The 22,409-nt window shown below is 41.4% G+C and overlaps 1 protein-coding gene across 3 annotated transcripts in view; it reads left to right on the top strand.

The window, feature by feature from the left end:
- The window catches only part of ADAMTS17 (ADAM metallopeptidase with thrombospondin type 1 motif 17), a 386,286-nt gene that overhangs the window by 72,274 nt on the left and 291,603 nt on the right, over window positions 1-22,409 (top strand). For all 3 annotated transcript variants that reach the window (XM_073653354.1, XM_073653356.1, XM_073653355.1), the window contains exons 4-7: window positions 5,862-6,037; window positions 13,934-14,017; window positions 17,616-17,770; window positions 17,930-17,973. In XM_073653354.1, the coding sequence (XP_073509455.1) occupies window positions 5,862-6,037; window positions 13,934-14,017; window positions 17,616-17,770; window positions 17,930-17,973 (459 nt within the window). The remainder of the gene's footprint in view (window positions 1-5,861; window positions 6,038-13,933; window positions 14,018-17,615; window positions 17,771-17,929; window positions 17,974-22,409) is intronic.

The following is a 22,409-nucleotide window of genomic DNA, read 5'->3' as shown; positions in this document are numbered from 1 at the left end:
GGTCCCCTCTCTCCCACAGGGGGTTAAGCCATGCCAGTGCCTCCCCAGTGAGATGGGACATGATGAATGCCACTTTGGCCCGGTCGGAGATAAACTGATGAGCCAAGAGTTCAAAGTGCAGGGTGCATTGGTTTATGAAGCCCTGAGCTTGAGCGGGGTCGCCTCCGAAACGAGGAGGTGCAGAAAGCCGGGGTCCAGGGCAGGATGCCATGGTATTGGTGGGCAGCGGCGAGTCGTGCGACTAGCGGTGGTTACTGGTGGAGCAGTCAGTGTGTCCAGGCGGGAGTTGACACTCCGCAGGTGGTTCAGGATGGACTCCTGTTGGGATCTCTGACGGGAGACTTCATGGTATAGGTCAGAGAGCGAGGGAGCTTGGGTGCCACCGAGTTCCATGGCCCGAGCAAACTGTTACGGGTCCGGGTGGTGGAACCTCAGTGCCGAGGTGCAAGGAGGGACCCAGAGGGGTGTGACTAAGTATCAACCCGAACCGACCTTGGTCGTACGGCGGCTAACGACACCGTGACCAGGGAGGATCCGGGCTGAGGGACCAGGTGCTACTCTGGGGACGACCTTGTAAGAGAGTAGGTGGCTCCCACGGGTCAGATGGCTGGGACTGACCGGTATTGCGGATGGACACGGCAAGCAGGCAGAAGTCTCTGGTGGCAGACAGGTGGTCACGGTACGTGACAGCTGAGCAGGAAGTAGTCTCTGGTTTTACCAGGCAGGTGGTCACAACGAGTGACGGCAGAGCCTCCAGGCAGGCTGGCAGGAAACAGGCGGGCGCTCCCAGGTGAGCGGGCAGACCGACTAGGCAGGAAACCGGCAGGGCAGGTAACAGGTGAGTACTCCCAGGTGAGCGGGCTGACGGACTCCGCAGGTAATAGACGGATGCTCCCAGGTGAGTGGACTGCCAGACAGGGCAGGTAACAGGCGGATGCTCCCAGGTGAGCGGACTGACGGACTCTGCAAGTAATAGACGGATGCTCCCAGGTGAGTGGACTGGCAGACAGGGCAGGTAACAGGCGGATGCTCCCAGGTGAGCGGACTGGCAGACAGGGCAGGTAACAGGCAGGTAACAGGTGAGCGCTCCAGGTGAGCAGGCTGGCAGGCTCGGTAGGTAGCGGGCAGATCACAGGCTGGCAGGCAGGACGAGGAGTCAGGCTAGCAGCGGGACCTGAGGGCTGAAGCAGAGATCAGACACTGTGCAACAACTTTGCTCGGGCACCTCCATTTTGGAGGAGGTGCCTTATATATGGGAGGTCCTCCGGCAATTGGCCGGGGACTCCTTAGGACGAAGCGCGCGGTCCCTTTAAGAGAGGGGGAGCGTGCCCTAAGCACATTGCCGGGGAAGGAGCGCGTGCCGGCAGCAGTGGGGGGAGAAGCGCTGGAGGACGCCGCGCCAGGAGCGGGAAGGTGAGAGGGACGGCGTCTCTGCCTAGCAAGGGGCAGAGACGCCGATGCTACAAGCACTAATAAGAGAAGCAGTCAAGTGTCCCATTGTCACTCTGGAAGAGCTGCAGCGAGCTATAGTTCAGGTGGGAGAACGTGTTCTCAGGACAACTATTCGTCGTATACTCCAGAAATCTGGCTTTTATGAAAAAGTGACAAGAAGAAATCCATATTTTAAAAGCAAGCCATAAGAAGTCTGATTTGCAGTTTGCAAAAAGCCATGTATGGGACACAGCTAGCATGTGCTTTTTGGGCTAAATGAAAAATTCTATGTGTGGCAGAAAACTAACACTGACTGCACATCACCATGAAACACACCATATCTACCATTAAACATGGTGTTGGCAGCATCATGCCGTGGAGATGCTTTTCTTCAGCAGCGACAGGGAAGCTGGTCAAATTTGATGACCCTAAACATACTGCCAGAGCTATAATGGAATAGTTTAGATCAAAGCATATTTATATAGTGGGTAAAATAAGTGTTTGATACACTACCGATTTTGCAAGTTTTCCCGCCTACAAAGAATGGAGAGGCCTGTATTTTTTATCGTAGGTACACTTCAGTTGTGAGAGACCGAATCTAGAAATAAAAACCAGAAAATCACATTGTATGATTTTTAAATAATTTTAAGATTTAAATAATTAATAATGAATTTAAATTAATTAAATAATTAAATTTGATGCAATAGAAAAACAGAACTTCACTTAATATTTGATATTGAAGTCTTTTGTTAGCAATTACAGAGGTCAGACGTTTCCTGTAGTTCTTGACTAAGTTTGCACACACTGCAGCAGGGATTTTGGCCCACTCCTCCATACAGATCTTCTGCAGATCTTCCAGGTTTCGGGGCTGTCGCTGGGCACCATTGAGTTTCAGCTCCCTCTAAAGATTTTTTATTGGGTTCAGGTCTGGAGACTGGCTAGGCCATTCCAGGACCTTAAAATGCTTCTTACTGAGCCACTCCTTAGTTTCCCTGGCTGTGTGTTTCGGGCCATTGTCACTTATTTTCCCCACTGTATGTTTGAATGACCCAGTCTCAGTCCAGACCTAAATCCCATTGAGAATCTGTGGCAAGACTTGGAAATTACTATCACAGACACTCTCCATCCAATCTCACTGAGCTAGAGCTAGTTTGCAAGGAAGAATAGGCAAACATGTCAGCCTCTAGTTGTGCAAAGCTGGTAGAGACATACCCCAAATGACTTGCAGCAAGAACTGAGATGAAAAGTGGTCCTACATAGTATTGACTCAGGGGGGCTGAATACAAATGCAAATCACAATTTTCAGATTTATATTTTTAAAATATTTAGAAAACCATGTATCATTTTCTTTACACTTCATAAATACTTGCTACTTTGTGTTGGTATATCACATAAAATCCCAATAAAAACATTTCAGTTTGTGGGTGTATCTTGAAAAAATGTGGAAAAGTTCATGGGATATGAATACTTTTTCAAGGCAGTGTAAATATCTAATTAATATGGGACCAGAACCTACTACCTCAAGAGTTCCCCGTTGCAATGAATGAATTGAACCAGTGCATCTCCCTCCACCTGCTATGGCCTCACTTGGTTGAGGTGGATTCTCTAAGCCAGACCTGGGCAAGTTCTGTGGGCCACACGCAGCCCTTAGCCTGTTCCTGTCCGGCCCGCAGATCGGGACAACCAAAGGATTGGAAACAGTGGTGTTTCGCACCATGCGACCACTGCCTGGCATCTCAATTGACCAGTTTCTGCATCCTGTTGAATGTAATGATAGAACAGGATGTCATTGGCACCCTCTTCCACTATTGAGCCCATGTGTCTGAGAGAGCAGCAAGCATGATGACGTCACTACATCGTGCCAGCTGTGCGAAGTTCAGTACACTGCACAGACTGGAACAGCAGGAAATGGAGTTAAGTGAGCAGTTTTTCTTTTTTAATTGTCAATACTTGAGGAAAACTGTGGGGACATCATACTGTGTGGAGGCTTTGTGGGGACATCATATTACCGGAAGGGCTTTATGGGGATATCATGCCATGTGCGAATATCATACTGTGTGGATGACTTTGCCGGGACATCATGTTGTATAGGGACATCACACTCTATGGAGGGCTTTGTGGGGACATCATACTGCATGGGGGCTGCATGGGAACATCATACTACTTGGGTGGCTGTGTAGGGACATCACACTGCATGTGTGGCTGTGTAGGGACATGTTGCTATGTGGAGAGTTGTGTAGGTTCTTTATTTGGTGTGGGTGCTGTGCTGGGACATTATTCTGCATGGGGGACTGTGTGAGGACATACTGTATGGGTGGGGGACTGTGTGGGGACATTAACTGCTTGAAGGGCTTTGTTCTGAGGATCATTCTGAATTAAAGACCTCTTCCTTATTCAGCAGTTTGAAGTTAATATATTAGTTTGCTCTTTATTAATTCTTTATTAGAGTTGGCGCAAATTGGTTTGCAGTACCCAGTCCATTAATCCCAGCTTTAATCCATGGCAACTGAGCAGGAGCCCTGTGTACCGCTTTTTACATAACAACATCCATGGCTCTTCTTTTGATTAACTGGCCTGGTGGGATGTCACATGTGCGTCCCGCATAACTGACGACGTCGTGCCAGTCCTGCTAATCAAAAGAACAGCCGAGGATGCAGTCACATTAGAGGCAGTTCTCAAGGCTCTTGTTCAGAGGCCATATAGTATTGACATGTCTGATGGATCGGGTACTGCAAATTGATTTACACCAACTCTAATAAAGAATTAATAAAGAGCAACCTAATATATTTACTCCATACTCCCGGTAAATCTTATTTTACATACAGCATAAGGGAAAACAGCTTATTCAAGCTGGAATCATGATTATACATGAATGTATTTTTTTCCAACTGCATAACCTATCCTGGGTGGTGAGGTTGCTCCAGTCTCCCATTGAAAGTCTGGTCAGCGAGCAGTGTCTGGTTTTTGAAGAGGTGTTAATTCTAGCCTCTGGGAATTATCGGTTCCAACAAGATGCATTGAGCCAAACCCTCTGCAGCTGAAAGAATGAATAGTACTACAGAAGAGAGCTTTCTTAATACATGATATGCAGTAATGTGTAGCGGTAAAACTCATGTATGAAGTAAATGGGTTAAACACATAGAGACATATAACAATGAAATACATGCATCATTAATAGGTTAGGTAAGGTTACATTGTAGTAGTCAGGAGGGTTTGTTAAACTTTGTCAAAAGGTGTCCTGGTGATCATGTGGTTGCTAACCATAATATGGGATAATAGGGTATAACTTCAAAAGTTGGCACAACCATTTTGAACCATTTTAAATACAGTATAGAAATGTTGGTATTTGCATAAAAAGGTGGTTTATATACGATAAGCGATAATTCTACCATTGTAGATGCCTATCTTGTCAGTTTTATGTGCCTGCTCCCTAAGTGCTGAGGCAAAGTAAAGATTGCTGACATTTACTCGCTTGCTCATGTCAACTGCACCTCAAAAACATCTCTAGAATTCGACCTTTTCTTACCTTTGACTCTGCAAAAGCTCTTACGGTTGCTCTTATCCATTCTCGTCTTGACTATTGCTACTCTCTACTAATCGGTTTCCCTCTTTCTAAATTCCCCCTTCTCCAATCCATCCTTAATGCCGCAGCCAGGATTCATATTCCTGTCCAACCACTACACCAATGCCTCTACCCTGTGCCAGTCATTGCACTGGCTGCCCATCTGCTACAGAATACCTCCAATGCCCTCCATTCCTCTAATGACCTAAGACTAACATCCTCAATAATCCGAATCTTCCACTCCGGTTTTCAAGACTTTTCGAGTGCTGCGCCAGTTCTATGGAATGCACTACCCCGGACAATTTGATTAATTCCCAATATCCACAGTTTCAAGCGTGGCCTAAAAACGCATTTCTTTAGACTGGCCTATCGCTTCACCTCACTCATCTAACTATTCCCGTTTGCTCTTCCAAAATTTTCCTATTTTCCTCAGAATCTGGTCCCTTGTATAATCTGTTTACACACCTCCAATCACTTAATAGCCCTCTATGTCTGTACTTGTGCACATACTGGTTGGTGATTGGTTCATGCAGCTTTATTTGAATGCCGCTATTTATTGATAGCTGGACCATATAATACAAGCACTTATTACCATTTACCTTTGTTTTCCCACTATTTCCTCATGGATTGTAGCTTGCGATCAGGGGCCCTCACTCCTCTCGGTGTGTGTTGTATTATCTGTTGATCTGTAATGTCTTTATTGTCTGTACAAGTACCTTCTGTAATGTAAAGTACTGCTTAATATGTTAATGCTATAGAAGTAAAAATTATGATTATTATATTACATTACTGCTTGCTCTGAAGTTAATATGGGGAAATATTTAGACTAATTCTTGATTTTCTAATTATTTTCTTTTACACATTGCAGGGAAAAGAAGGAAACAAAATCGGAGTGGGGAAGGAGGCGACTGGCGAGAACGGAGAAACGCGATTAGACTTGGAGATGGGCACACTGTAGAGACCCTCGTTGTGGCTGATGCTGACATGGTGCAATATCATGGACCTGAGGCTGCACAGAGATTTATTCTTACAGTCATGAACATGGTTTGTATGTCACAGTAGGAGACTGGATTTGAATGCCACAATTATTTTATAATTTATTTACAGCATTAAAGGACATCTGTCAGAAGGATCAACCCTCCTAAGCTGTCTATATGGGCATGTAGGACATAGGAAGCTGAATAAAATGATACCTTGATATCTGCGATCTCATGTCTTATCCCAGATAAATCTATCTTTTTCTTAATATGTAAATGAGCTGTTCAAGGCTATGGGGTGAATACTGATCTGCATGAGAATCTGCCTCCAGGGATTAATTTAACCCCTTCACAACCTTGCAATTTTTCACTTTTGTGCTTTCGTTTTTTGCTTCTTTTCTTCCCAGAGCCATAACTTTTTTATTTTTATGTCAATATGGCCGTATGAGGGCTTTTTTTTTGCAGGATTAGTTGCACTTTTGAATCACACCATTGATTTTACCATGTAGTGTATTGGAAAACGGGAACAAAATTCCAAGTATGGTGAAATTGCAAAAAAAGTGCAATTCCACAATTGTTTTTTGTGTTTTTTATTTACCATGTTCACTGAATGCTAAAACTGACCTGGCAATGTGATTCCTCAGGTCAGTACAAGTATGCAGGAACCAGACATGTATAGGTTCTTTTTTATTTAAGTGGTGAAAAAAAATTCCAAAATTTGTAATAAAAAAAATTTGCTTATGTCGCCATTTTCAGAGACCTGTAGCGTCTCCATTTTTTGTGATCTGAGGCTGGATGAGGGCTTATTTTTTGTGCCCCGAGCTGATGTTTTTATTGATACCATTTTGGGGTTTAAACGATGTTTTGACCATCTGTTATTGCATTTTATTGCAATGTTGCGATGGCCAAAAATATGTAATTCTGGTGTTTCCATTTTTTCTCGTTACGCCATTTATTGGTTGGATTAATTTACTTCATGTTTTGAAAGATCGGACATTTCTGAATGCAGCGATACCACATATGTGTATTTTTTTCTTGTTTTATTTTCATTGGGGCAAAAGGGGGGTGATTTTGAACTTTTAACATAGTAGCAACATAGTAACGTAGGTTGAATAAAGACCTAGGTCCATCCAGTTCTACCTTTCTCCCCCAATTGTACTCCCTACACTAACACTACACTAACTTACTGGGATTAGGCCTCACAATGTATTATTACCATTTTTATTATTGCTGCACTATTACAATTAAAAATGAACAAGTTTATAATTTTTTAATTAGTTTTATATTTTGTATTACTCTTGTGATTCTAATAATGGTATTACTAAAATCCCTATACCTAAATCTGTTGATCCAGAAGAAGGCAAAAACCCCAGGACACATTCAGCCGATTTGCATCATGGGGAAAAATTCCTTCTTAACTCCGAGAAAAGGCGATCAGTCCTAGAACCCTGGATCAAACCTAATTATAATACTAGTTATGTAATTACTATTATAGTATTAAATGTACTACTATAGGTGTAATATTTTGTCCAATTTAACTGTACCCCACGATGTTATGTGTATCGAGGAAATCATCCAGCCCTTTTTTGAAAGCTGTTATAGTGTCGGCCATCACTACCTCTTGTGGTCGGCATTCCACAGTCCGACTGCTCTGATTGTAAAGAACCCTTTCCTGTTTAGGTGCCGGAATCGCCTTTCTTCCACCTGTAATGAGTGCCTCCTGGTCCTTAGTATGGTCTTTGGAAGGAATAAGTCATGTGCTAGTCCTTTGTACTGACCACACATATATTTATACATGTAAAAGAGATCCCCTCTGAGGCGTCGTTTTTCTAAGCTAAACAAACTCAACTTTTCCAACCTCTCATCATATAAGAGACCTTCCATCCCTTGTAATAATCTAGTAGCCCGCCTTTGAACTGACTCTAACTTCTGAATATCCTTTTTAAAATGTGGAGCCCAAAACTGGATTCCATATCCCAGATGTGGTTTCACCAGTGATTTATAAAGGGGTAACAATACATTGGGATCGCAGGATTTTATTTCTCTTTTTATACATCCTAAAATCTTGTTTGCTTTTGCAGCAGCTGCCTGACATTGAGTACTGCTGCTCAACTTACTTGTAACCAGAATACCAAAGTCCTTTCCTGTTCTGTAGTCCCGAGTATACTCCCATTTAATGTGTATAAAGCAATAGGATTACTCCGTCATAGGTGCATTACTCTACATTTATCTACATGAAACCTCATCTGCCAAGTGTTTGCCCATTCAGACATCTTATCCTGATTGTTCTGCAATATTATAACGACAAGATCAGATTTTAATATCCTACATAGTTTTGTGTCGTCAGCAAAAACTGACACTTTATTCTCAATCCCATCCACTAAGTCATTTTGTGTTTTGTTTGCTTTTTTATTTCTTTTATGTTTGTTTAAAACTTTTTTTTTTTTTTACTTTTTACTGATTTTCACACATCACACTGGTAACTCCTCCTTTTATTTAGACTGAGCCCTAGAGGGCAGATTCTCATGCAGCTCAGTGTCCGGCCCATAGATTTTAACAGCTCATTTACATGTAAGAAAAACGTGGATATCTCTGGACTAAGACATCGGATTGCAGATATCAAGATATCATTATATTCATCTTCCTATGACCTGCATGCCCATATAGATGGTTTAGGAGGGTTGATCCTACTGACAGATTCTCTTTAAAACCTTCCTCCACGACAGAGTCCTTTTTGTCACTGTTGGTTCCTGAGGCCATTCTAATGCTCTTCTAGAGAGTTCTACTAAAAACACAAAGTAGGAGAGTGAAAAATAGCCGGCTCTGTACTATTTATTAATATGTTAAATGCTGTCCGACCTCACATAAGCCCTATTACCCATTTAGCAAAGCTGTGGAGAGCTCATTTACCAAAGCTGAGGAGAACTTTGTGACATAAAGAACTTCTCCAGTATTCTCACTCATGCAGGGAAGAGTTGTAGCCCTATGGTGGCATTTTAATTGAAGACACTGCTACTAGCCCCCGAGGTGGAGCGTTGAGAGAACACCCTAAATTAAAGGGAACACATCTGATGAAAAATTCACATAAACTTTTCCATTTTCAAGCTATACACACACTTAAGTTCCATGGCTGCGGTCATATAGGATTTATTACGCTCTAAAGAGCCTCTTTTTTTTACCATAAATCACTAAGTATAATATATACATTAGGTTGCGGCAGATGTAAAATCTGAAAACTTGCCATTTCATTAAGATGTTACTAGAATCTAGCTATATATTTTGTACAGAAGAATGAAAAACTATATTAAAATTGTTTCACTAAGTTTGGCACGTTTATTACACACGTGCCATTGTCAGAACCAGATTTATTTAATGCTGATTGTGGAGCAAAACATGGATTGAATTACCAACATGGCAAGAAAATATCCAGAAGATGTAATTTAAACCCAATGAGTCACTGACATCAGCAAAGCTGGGCAGACCAGAGAATCAAATTGGATATGTTTACAAAGTAGTTAACATTAAAAAAAAGGCCGACGTCATACTGGCCAACTTTTTAAAGTAGTCTTGTAGGAGACGTGAGAGTGTGTCGCATGAAACATACATCAGAATTTTGTTTTGCATAATTATGCCCATTTCTGGGCATATGCTATGATTTAGAATCCACTCAGGAACAACATGTTGGCCATTTGTCTCTTTTTTGATTTTTATGGAGTATCATTAGAGTTAAAATCTTAAAGGGCATTTATCAGTAGAATCAACCCTCCTAAGCTGTCTATATGGGCATGTAGTTAATAGAAAGAATAAAATGATACCTTGATATCTGCGATCCGATGTATTATTCCTGAGAGATTCACTGTTTTCTTAATATGTAAATGAGCTGTTAAGATCTATGGGCTGGACATAGATCTGCATGAGAATCCGCCTCCAAAGATTATTTTAAATGAAAGAGAGCGTTACCGGAGTGAAACAGCTATATCAGAAGAGTAGACTATCAGTTATTTCATGTCTCACACTGGTAACACCCACTTTCATTTACAATAAGCTCTGGAGGCAGATAGTCCTATAGATCAGTGTCCGGCTCATAGTCCTGAACAGCTCATTTACATATTAAGAAGAATGTAGATTTCTCTGGAATAAGACGTCAGATCTCAGATATCAACGTATCATTTTATTCAACTTCCTACGACCTTAATTCCCATATAGATGGCTTAGGAGGTTTGATCCTACTGACAGCTTCCCTTTAAAGAAGCACTCCTCCTCCTCCCATCAAAATTTTTATCCTCTTAATATATTGCAATCATCATATTATATAGCACTGTGCACTTACAATTGCTCATTTTGCGCTTCTGCCCAGCTAGTACTTCTTTTTTCCATTAGGTCTGACATCATGTGATTAAGAACTGATTAGCTGAATCCTTGTAAACTCTATGCAGAAACGGGAGGTCAATTTTCTCTGCACAAGTTATGAGTCACTGCAAAAGTCTATGGCAGGGAAGAGGAGCAGAGCAGCTGGGTCAGGAGTTGAAGAGGGGGATGATAAATGCACGGACAAGAGACTTCCTGTTTCTACATAGGGAAGACTTAGCTGGGTAGAAAGGCAAAATGAGCAATTGTAAGTACACAGTGCTATATAATATTATGATTGCAATATATTAAGAGGATAGAAACTTTGATGGGATAGTGTCTTGAAGTAAACTGTGCCAATGATGAATGACAAAATATGGAGTGACATAGACATCACTAAGCTTTTGTCCATTGCTAGTGTACTGAGTGAAATCTCGTGGAGACCACTATCCACACTTGCATTCGAAAGTGGTCTTCCATGGGGGAGTCTTCTTAAAGAAGATGGCCAGCATGCTTAACATATGGTGCTACTGAAAATCTTTAATGGGAAATCTGGCCTGAATTAAGGGTGGTGGTTGTATTTAGGAGAGGTTTCATTGTACATTTTTGCAGATTGCATGGCTGTATTGTCATGCGGTGTGTGTATATTAATTTTCACTTGTGTATATCCATAACATAAGATGACTGCTCTATTTAAATTCCATAGCAGCTATTTAGAAATGTCACAGAATCGAGTCCCTTACTGGAATGTCTTTCAAGTTGGTTGGTGGCTTTTTCATTGGCCAGAATGAAGGCACCCGAAACACATAAATAAACATATAGCTCATAAACGCTTAGATTAGCTTTGCATGACCATAACTGAGATAACCCCATGGATATTTCACCCATTGCTAAAGATTCATGACTGTTATTTGATTCGTGCTGGTTTCTGCTGCATGGTGTAAGATTTCCTCCTAGCAGGACCCCTGGAGCACACATCGTATTTAGAATCTGCAGTTTTATTCTTTATATGTAATGGAAACATTACTCATTTAGATAATGACAGCCATGTAAAATACAGTCCAAGTCCCATTTGTTAATATGGTATCAGAAAGTTTACTTTTTGTCTTAGGATTTTGTATATAACCCAATTATCTTGTAGAATTGATTCCCATGTTAGTTTTGGGGATGTTCTTTCTAGACTTTGGTGCCTCTATAATTATTTTACTTTTCACTTTGTACAAAAAAAAATCAGTGGGAAAAGAAAAATAAAAAAATTGCAGACTAAAAATCTGTGAAGGATTGTTTTTACTTCTTGGTCTCCTTAAATGACCCTCCAACCTATCCCAAATTAGTGACTATGTATTTTGCATTGCATGTATAGTCTTCACTGCTAACCTCGGTTTTTCTTCGCATAATGGATACAGTGATAATGTGGATATGGTGGTGAGTCACTTTAAAAGGTTTTTCCTCTTTCCATTTTAGTTTAAAAAATGTTTTATAATTTTCATATAAAACCAACAGTTTAATCCCCCTGCAAGGAGACAGAATATATTGTTCAGTATATAACATGCAGATTTTTTTGTTATGATACAAAATTATAATGCAAAGAAATAAAAAAAAAGGGGGGGGGGAAGGTGAGGGAAAGGTACATACATCCAGCTACTTTCAGATTAGAGTAACTCAATATATACATGGTGTAAACGATCCTTAATATAATAGAACCACAGATCCAAAAAGCAAAACCCAAATAACTTTTTGTCTTAGATACTGTATGATAAAGTTATTGATGTCATTCGGAAAAAAAACTATACTATCACGGTGATAAATGTAAAGCTTGATTTAAATTGGGATCTTGTTGGAGGTCTATCCATGGAGTCCATACGTCAAAGAAAAGTGTCCTTGTTGCATCAATTCGTTCAGATAACATAATGATATTAATTCTGCCTTTGACCATTTGTATTGAGAGAGCTGTGGATTTCCATTTTGAAGCTATGTGAATTCTCCCTGCCATAGTAATATAGCTTGGATCCAGTTGGATAAACACGTAGCTGGGCTGCGCTGCTGAAGTGAATCAATTCTTCAGAGATGATGATGATGATGAAAAAGGCTTTTTATTAACAACGCGTTTCAACGCCGTACCGGCGTCTTTTTCAAGTTAAAAAAACAAATGTCACATTTGTTTTTTTAACTTGAAAAAGACGCTGGTACGGCGTTGAAACGCGTTGTTAATAAAAAGCCTTTTTCATCATCATCATCTCTGAAGAATTGATTCACTTCAGCAGCGCAGCCCAGCTACGTGTTTATCCAACTGGATCCAATATCTCCTGGAGGATTCATCTTCCAGCCACGGGGAAGCAGCAGCTGGTTTTCTTCATGCCTAAATAGGAGTTGTGCCTGTCACAACTCCATCAGGTGAGTGTAACCAGCACTCTCTTACTCTCCCTCCATAGGGTATCACCCTATTGTGCGCTCTGTTTCCCACATTTAGATCTACATAGTAATATAGCTTGTAAGACGAAAGGTTTTATTGGAAATTCCCATTGTTTTGTCTCCAAATAACATGATGGTTGGGTTACACTGGATAGACCTTCCAATGACGTACAAAATTAAGGATTCAACCTGCTCCAAGAAAGTTTTTACATCAGGGCAATACCACCATATAATGTTTCATATCACCTAATACATCACAACTAGTGTTGAGCAAATTTGTTCGGCATTTCAAATTCGGGTTCGTGTTCAGGGTTCCGGTTTGTTCGCGCTAAAAAATCAGCTCCGCCAATGAACATCCCTGATTTGCCACGCTGTCATGCAGATGTTATCTTCCTGACAGCGTGGTAAATCAGGGATGTTCATGGGCGGAGCCGATTTTTTGGCACGAACAAGCCGAAACCTCGAACACGAACTCGAATTTGAAATGCCGAACAAATTCGCTCAACACTAATCACAACCTCTAAAACATTTATCTGAAACATTAGGGTAGATTTTACATAATAGTGCTGAGACATAATATGCCCTGTATAAGACTTCAAGTGATGTTTCTGTCAGAAATGTCTGATTACTACCTTTTGATAACGTATCGGAGCAATGATGCCATTTCTTCAATGTGATGAGCACTTTAAGTCCCCTTCCCATTGTTCCATGAACTTAGATTTTTTATTCTCTGGGGGAGAATTAAAGATAATGTGCAGAAATCATTCCTCTTCTAAGCGGGTTGTTTTCCGCTTTCCATTTTTGTACAAATTCCTCCTTGCCAATGCAACTTATAGACAATCACCAAAGCATCTGCGGAGACAGAGTACGTGATCCAAAGAGGGTGAGTAAAAGCTGATTTTGATATTTTTATCACGGCAAAGATTAATTGGTACAAAAAGTTGGATGGGGAAACTTTTACGGTTGAGCTTATTAGCCACACAGGCTCAGGATGACAGGAGTCCCCTATGGTACATGAATCATTCAGTTTTATATTTGCTCTTTTAAGTTTGTTACATATATTGATCATATGTCAGACATCGGCATTCAGCGTTTACATATTATATTCTGAAAAGCTATATGATTACTAATTCTATGCTGAGTAATTTTGTATAACTTTTCCTTTACCTGTGATGGCTAAACTTTATTTTATTTGATCATTCAGGTCTACAATATGTTTCAACACCAAAGCCTCGGAATTAAAGTTGATATTCGTGTCACCAAGTTGGTTTTGCTTCACAGCCGTCCGGTAAGCTTTAAAAGCCAGTACAACCATTGAGCGTATTTGCAATGCCAATCAATGTTTTGCAATTCACATAGACAATTGAAGATTTAGTAAATGATGCACACTCCTAATCGGATCACAATATCCACTCCTCAACATTGAATTTGCAATGCCAAGAATGTAAAGTTGTAGAAGTATGGAAATTACACCAATGGTTGCCATGTTAATGATATGCAAATGATGAGGAAATGGAAGTAACGATTTTCAAACCACTTGATTTATTACTGTATTTTTTGGATTATTAAACACATTTCTCCCCCCTCCCAAAATTCGGGAGAAAATGTCAGTGTGTCTTATAATTCGAATGTAGCTTACTGGGGGGCGGCTGTGGTGGAGCGGGGTCCCAGGAGGCAGGGTCACTGCTGCAGGAAGCTGGCGGCGGCTGCAGGAGTGGGGCGATGCTGTGGCCCCAGTCTGGGAGGAGGGGGTGTTCGGCAGTGCGAGGCTGCGGTCCCAGGATTTCAGAAAATGACGGCAGAGTCTTCACTGTGGTGGACTTTGGGAAAATGACCACCGGACATAGCACATGCTCAGATTGAGATCTTTTCTCCCGAGATCTCGTCTCCCGAGATCTCAATATGCGCATGCGTCGCCTCCAGCAGCCATTTTCCCGGAGTCCACCACCGTGAAAACGATTGGAAGTGCGGAGACTCCTCCAACTTTTCTGGAAGTCCAGTGCCAGCCGCAGCCTTGCACCGTTGAACACCCCCTCCTCTCAGCCCGTGGCCCGCAGCATCTCCCCACTCCTGCCACCGCCACCAGCTTCCTGCAGCAGCGACCCTGACTCCTGGGACCCCGCTCCACCGCAGGCCTACTTCCCCCCCATGCCCACGGTAAGCTACCATAAAAGCTGTCTAGATGCACCACCATTTTATTAAAAAAACTTTTTTCCTATCTTCCTCACCAAAATTTGGGGTTGCACGTCTTGTGGTCCAGTGCGTCTTATAGTCCACAAAATATGGTAAGTATCAACAGCGGGCACCATGTGCACAAGTCCTCACACTTACATGCCTTGGATTCTATCATTGAGGTTATGAATGGTTGTTTGATTAATATTCTGAGGCTCTGAATGCACTTTGGCAAATCATTGAGATCCGCTGCTGGCAGCTATTTTTGTAATTACCAACCAAGGACGTCTCCCATTCAGCAAATATGGGACAAGTCCTGAGATGCTGCATTCTATGGTAGCACGTTGAGGCCACGCAGGCTGCTCCCAGTAGCACAAGCATCATGCGGCTTGGTGTTCTCATACCACTGGTATCAGTGGTACCGCTTGGTGTGTGGCCGTACCACTGGTTCCACAGTTGATCTATTCTCTTTTCGAAGTGCAATTAGATGTCATATACCAAGCCTAAGGATTTAAACAGTGTCTACACAAACCATCCGAAAGCGTTTTCACAACATTGGGCTACGAGACAGATGTCCAACTAAAGGTGTTTCATTGACCTCATGCCACTGCTCTCAAAAACTATCATGGTCAGTGCTAGATGGCAATGGAGGCTGGAATAGAGGTTTATCTTCTTCTAAAATGAGTCATGCTTTTGTCTTGGATGCAATGGATGCAGTGATAGATGGAGATAGGTCTGGAGACCATGTGGGCAATGCCATGAAAAGACCCTTAATGAGGGAACGTTACACCGGTCCTACTCCCGAAATTATGGTATGTGGGGACATAATGTGCTGTAGTGGGACCCTATAGACTTCATCACAGGTACACTAACAGCTCGGCATTGCATTGATTTGGTCATATAATCAGTGGTACGGCCATTTCTCCAAATTATCCCAGGAGTCATTTTTGAACATGACAAAGCCAGGCCACATGTTGCTTGTGCTACTGTGAGCGGCTCACGTGGCCTAAATATGCTACCGTGGCCTGCAGTATCTCTGGATTTGTCTCCCATAGAGCACATCTGAAACATCATTGGTCTACAATTGCAAAGCGAGCTACCGGCATCTGATATTGATGATTTGCATGTGAAAGTGCGTTCAGCTTGGCAGAATATTCCTCAGACAACCATTAATAGCCTAAAGCAAAAGCAAAGAAATGAGCAGGAACACATGCTGGTATAAGTGCAATGTGTAGGTGCACATTCACACTATTGTTACAGACAGAACCAAGAATAAAAACAAAATATGCAAATACCCTGCAGTAAGTAAATAAATGGTAATAGTAGATATAAGTAACATAGGGAACTTAGTTGACTGTATTTTGATCAAAAGAGCGTAAAAGCCATCTCACCGCGACAAGGTGTACCCAATCAGGATGGTCCTTAACTCTTGTAGTTCACCTCACTATGTGTCAGCAGACCTCAAAATAGACGGGGACAGAGCAGGACCCAGAACTAACTGTTCAGACGCCTATGGAAAGTTATATAGACAAAATGCCTAGCCCAAACAGGGGGAGCCACACCCCTGTTTGTACAAAGTACAAAAAAACATAAAGGGGTTTTCCCACGAATGAAAGTTCATTTTAATCAATGGATCTTGGAATAATAATAGCTTCCACAATTGGATGTTTAAATAAAATGTTCCTGTGCTGAGATAATCTTATAAATGTGTCCCTGCTGTGTACTGTGTAATGGCTGTGTCTGACCGTGCAGTAACATGGTCTGATCATACCACAGATCCTGAGCAGGGGAGGAGGCAAAAGAGTATACAGACAGGACAGCATGAGATTACACCTTTTTCTTTTTGTGAGGTAAAACATTTCACTGCCGGTTTTTAAACAATATTTTACTTCAAAGAAAGAATCAACTGCGATCCCGTGCTGCCCAGTCTGTATCCTCTCTTTTGCTTTCTCCCCTGCCCTGTGGTTTGATCAGACCATCTTCCTGCATGGTCAGACACAGCCATTACACAGTACACAGCAGGGGCACATTTATAAGATTATCTCAGCACAGGAACATTTTATTTAAACACATCCAATTGTGGAACTTATTATTATTCCAAGATCTATTGATAAAAATTAACTTTTGTTCATGGGAAAACCCTTTTAAGTAAAAAAAAAAGAAAAGAAATGGATCAGAACACATGTTGGTATAAGTTCAGTGTGTAGGTACACATTCACACTGTGGCCATTTAACAGGCACAACCTAGGATAAAAACCATTAATAACCTCACTGATAGCAGTTAAGGGCTGTAAGTGTGGGTATTTCTGTGAGTGGCTCTCATAATCAAGATGTTTTAAAAAAAAAATATTTTCCATTTTTTTTTTATCATTTGCACATTATTAACATTTGCACGTGATTAATAATTGCTTTTCCTTCTTGGTGTAGCAATTTCAATGTTGATGAATTTGTATATATACATATGCAGAACTAGAGCAGAAACTGAATATTACACCCAATTAGACAGACAGTAGACACGTACACACCCCAATACTCCAGTTAGCCGATCTGACATGGTAAATCACTTTGGCGCAGACTATCGATCCTGTGATTTCCTTAATTTCTTTACTATTCCTTCTTAATGTTTCAATTCCAATGTTAAGGAGTAAAGAAGTAATATGTCTAAGAGCACATCCTGGTAATGCTTTTAATGAATACATCTTTCCATCTTGTAGACGAAGCTGTCTATAGGACATCATGGAGAAAGGTCTTTAGAGAGTTTTTGTCACTGGCAAAATGAGGAGTATGGAGGAGCTAAGTACTTGGGAAACAATTATGTACCAGGAGCCAAGGATGAAGTACCTGTGGATGTAGCTGTGTTTATGACCAGGTACAGAGATAAATCTACCTGTTTCCTTATTCTCTTTTGTTCAGTTCTTAGTTTTGTTGCTTCTTTTTAATCCAAAGCAGATTTAGTATAAAAAATGTGAAACTAATTCATCTGTACGGTATTATGAATTGATTATACTGTCTGTTATTCCTTTATCAGAACTGACTTTTGTGTCCATAAGGATGAGCCATGTGATACTGTAGGTAAGCATGTGATTAATCCTCCTTATTAGTATTGTTTGGCAGTGTATTTACTCTTTTGGATTGCTTCAGTTAAGTCTTGAGAGTTATTGTTACAGCTTCAGATGTAAGTATGATAATGTGACATCTGTGTCTGTCTCCTCTATTCTTATTTCGATTGTCAACTGGGACTTGTGGCTCTGACTAGTCGGAAGCATTGGTGTTAAATACTAGTAGGTTTGTCTTTCTCCCTGCTGTCAGCCTTCGGTGGGGCTGCTCGCCATTCAAACCCCTGAGAATCTGTTCCTATTGCCAGTTATAGACAAACTAGCTGTGGAGTGAATAGCAGCTCTTGTGTCTTTAGTGATGTTCCTGATTTTGACTTCAGCTTGTGACAAATAAAATATGTATGATATTCCAAACAAAATGTAAGACTGAGTTCAGAAAAACATATGAAAAATTGTCCATTAGGCATCATGCATCTTGTTCTTGTATGCATTTCTGATACTGACATCAATTTTTTACAGTCATAATAAAGATTCAACTAAATTTCCTGTGTCATTTTTACAATGGAGCCATGAAAAATGGATGCTATACGGATAGTGTCTGTATCGTCTCAATTTTTTTGGCTTCACAAATTAAGGTCATCCCCCTCAGCCCATAATGAAGCCACGTTGGGGACATTGTGTCTTCTTTTAACCCCTTAGTGACCGGACCAATTTTTTTGAAATCTGGCCAGTGTCACTTTATGTAGTAATAACTCAGGAATGCTTCAACATATCCCATTGATTTTGAGACTGTTTTTTTGTGATACATAATAATAATTTTTATTTATATAGCGCCAACATATTCCGCAGCACTTTACAATTAAGCGGGGACATGTACAGACAATAAATTCAATACAAGGTGAGACCGTTTAAACAGTTACATCAGGAGTGAGGTCCCTGCTCGCAAGCTTACAATCTACAAGGAAATGGGGGGACACAATAGGTGGAAAGTGCTTGTTATTTCAGGTCTGGCAATTATAATAAGTCGGGATTATCATATAAAACTGTATGATCCGGTCATCAGCCTGTATGTTCAAGTGCAATACTCAATTACCGGGTGCAGTTATCGTGTGCATGGAGGGTGTAGAGACAGATGAACAGTAGGGAGCAGATTCTGAATAGTATTTAGGAGGGAACAGGGGAAAGTTAGTTTACTGGGTATTTGAGATGGTAGGCTTGTTTAAAGAGATGGGTTTTTAAAGCGCGCTTGAAGACATCGGGGCTAGGCATTCAAGCGGGGACTGGATGCATTTCTAGATACCAGGCAGATTTCAGCATATACTTAAAAATAAAATAAAATAGTAGGTTGATACAGGGATTTATTCTGACTGCTGGTTTCAGAGTCGGGAGGGAATTTTTCCTCAGGTGAAGATTGGCCAAATCATTTGGGGTTTTTGCCCTCCTCTGGATCAACTTTAGCAATTACAGAACTAACAGGTCGAACTTGATGGACGCAAGTCTTTATTCGGCTTTACAAACTATGTTACTATGTTACTATGTTAGGCATCAATCGGATCATCTGGGGTAGAGCATTCCAGAGAACTGGCGGAGCACGAGAGAAGTCTTGGAGACGGAGGTGCGAGGTTCGGATTATGGGGGATGTTAGTCTTAGGTCATTTGTGGAACGGAGGGCACGTGTAGGATGATAGACTGAGATGAAAGAGGAGATATAAGGTGGTGCAGAACTGTGGAGAGCTTTGTGGGTGAGAGCAATGAGTTTATATTGGACCCTGTAGCGAATGGGTAACCAGTGTAATGACTGGCACAAGGTGGAGGCATCGGTGAAGCGGCTGGACAGAAATACGACCCTGGCTGCCGCATTCAGAACGGATTGGAGAGGGGAAATTTTGGTAAGAGGGAGACCGATCAGAAGAGAGTTGCAGTAGTCCAGATGAGAGTGAATAAGAGCGACAGTAAGAGTTTTAGCAGTTTCAAAAGTGAGAAAAGATCGGATTCTGGAGATGTTTTTAAGATGCAGGTGACAAGAGCGAGTGAGTGATCGGATATAGGGAGTAAAGGAAAGGTTAGTGTCGAATATAACCCCAAGGCAGCGAGCGTGCTGCTTGGGAGTTATGGTTGAACCCTCCAAGGTAATTTCGATGTTAGGTAGAGTTAGGTTAGTAGAGGGGGGAAACACAAGAAGTTCAGTTTTGGAGAGATTCAGTTTAAGATAGAGGGAGGATGTGAGACAGCGGACAAACAATCCTTGGTATTTTGTATTAGGGTAGGGGTGATGTCAGGGGAAGAAGTGTATAATTGGGTGTCGTCAGCATAGAGATGATACTGGAACCCAAATCTGCTGATTGTTTGTCCAATAAGGGCAGTGTATAGAGAGAAGAGGAGGGGGCCTAGGACTGGGCCCTGCGGAACCCCGATAGTAAGGGGATGAGGAGGGGAAGAGGAGCCGGCAAAAGATACAGTGAAGGAGCGGTCAGAGAGGTAGGAGGAGAACCAGGAGGGAACAGTGTCCTTGAGGCCTATAGAGCGGAGCATAGTGAGGAGGAGCTGGTGATCCACAGTGTCAAATGCTGCAGAGAGATCCAGGAGAATCAGCAGGGAGCAGTAACCTTTGGATTTGGCTGTTAGTAGATCATTAGAGACGTTAATGAGGGCAGTTTCAGTGGAGTGTAAGGAGCGGAAACCAGATTGTAGAGGGTCGAGGAGAGAGTTATCTGAGAGATAGCGGATTAGACGGGAGTGAACCAAGCGTTCCAGGAGTTTAGGGATGAAAGGAAGATTAGAGACAGGTCTGTAGTTAGCAATGCAGTTCTGGTCCAGGGATGGCTTTTTAAGTAAAGGGGTTATGATGGCATGTTTAAATGAGGAGGGAAAGATACCTGAAGAAAGAGAGAGGTTAAATATTTTAGTCAGGTGAGTGGTGACCACCGGTGAGAGGGACTGCAGGAGATGTGAAGGAATGGGGTCACTGTTGCAGGTTGTAGGCCGAGAAGAAGCGAGGAGCTGGGTAACTTCTTCTGTAACAGGCTCAAAGATGGCTAGTGAGCTTGAAGTGGGAAGGGGATCCAGGCACTGAGGAGATTGGGCTGAGATGTCCTGATGGATGTGGTTGATTTTTTCAAAGAAATAAGTGGCCAGATCCTCCCCGCTGAGGTTGGTGGTGGGGGCCTGTGCTTTAGTTTTCAGGAGGGAGTTTAAGGTTTCGAAAAGTCGTTTTGGATTGTTGGACATTGAAGTGATGAGGGTGGTGAAGTAGGATTGTTTGGACAGATGAAGGGCAGTGTTATAGGTTTTGAGGTACATGATACTTTATAATAATGGTAAATTTAGGTTGCTATGTTTTGCGTTTATTTATAAAAATATCAGAAATTTGACAAAAATATTTTAAAAATTGCAATTTTCCAACTTTGAATGACTATCCCTTTAATCCCAATAGTCATACCACACAAAAACATTAATGAATAACATTTCCCTCACGTTGGCTTTACATCAGCACCATTTGTAAAGTGTTGTTTTATTTTATTAGCATTTTAGAAGGTTTAAAAATGTAGCAGTAATTTAAAATTTTTTCAAGGAAATTTACAAAGCTTATTTTTATAGGGACCTGTTCAGTTTTGAAGTGACTTTGGGGGTCCTATACTGTATGTTGGAAACCACACAAAAGTCATACCATTTTAAAAACTGGAAAAACATACAAAAAAAGTTTAATGTCTGCTCACCACCTCCTGGAGCACACGGATCTTGCTGTGCGGAAAGTTTTCAGAACTTAGAAAGGAATAAGTCCAGTGCTATACGTCCAAAAAAAATCCATTCTTCATTTATTTCATAGATTCGAACAGTATCAAATCGATAAAGTCACAGTCCAGACATTAAAAACATGCGCATTTCGACGCAAAGCAGTGTGCGTCTTAATCATTGACATTGTGTCGAAACACGTATGTTTTTAATGTCTGGACTGTGACTTAATCGATTTTATACTGTTCGAAGCTATGAAATAAATGAAGAATGGATTTTTTTGGACATATAGCGCTGGACTTATTCCTTTCTAAATTTTAAAAACTGCCCCTTCAACGTATTTAAAATTGCTTTCAGGTAGTTCATTAGCCCTTCTGGTTCTTTTCAGGAAGTAATGGAAAGTGGCATGACAAGACTGAAAAAGTTTATTTTTACCACCTAAATTTTGATAACTTCTGTACAGGCCGCTATAACCAGCAGACTCTAAGGCCATTATTTGGCCATGAACTGTCATGGCAAAAATCAGGACCACACGATCAAGATCTCAGGGTGCAGATGAGGTTAAAGAGGGAGCCCCCACACTCTGTTAACTATTTAGATTCTGTAGTCCCTATTGATAGCAGAATCTAAGGGGTTAAACGTGCATGGTCGGTGCCAACACTGATCATGGCTGAGGCAACAAGTTGTCAGCTATAATGTACAGCTGATACACACGTGGTC

The sequence above is a fragment of the Phyllobates terribilis genome, unplaced genomic scaffold, assembly GCF_046119375.1.
Source record: "Phyllobates terribilis strain yellow unplaced genomic scaffold, ASM4611937v1 Scaffold_11__3_contigs__length_659146591, whole genome shotgun sequence".
Lineage (NCBI taxonomy): Eukaryota > Metazoa > Chordata > Amphibia > Anura > Dendrobatidae > Phyllobates > Phyllobates terribilis.
The sequence above is the reverse complement of the archived record's forward strand: the minus strand, read 5'-3'. Positions and strand labels throughout refer to the sequence as shown.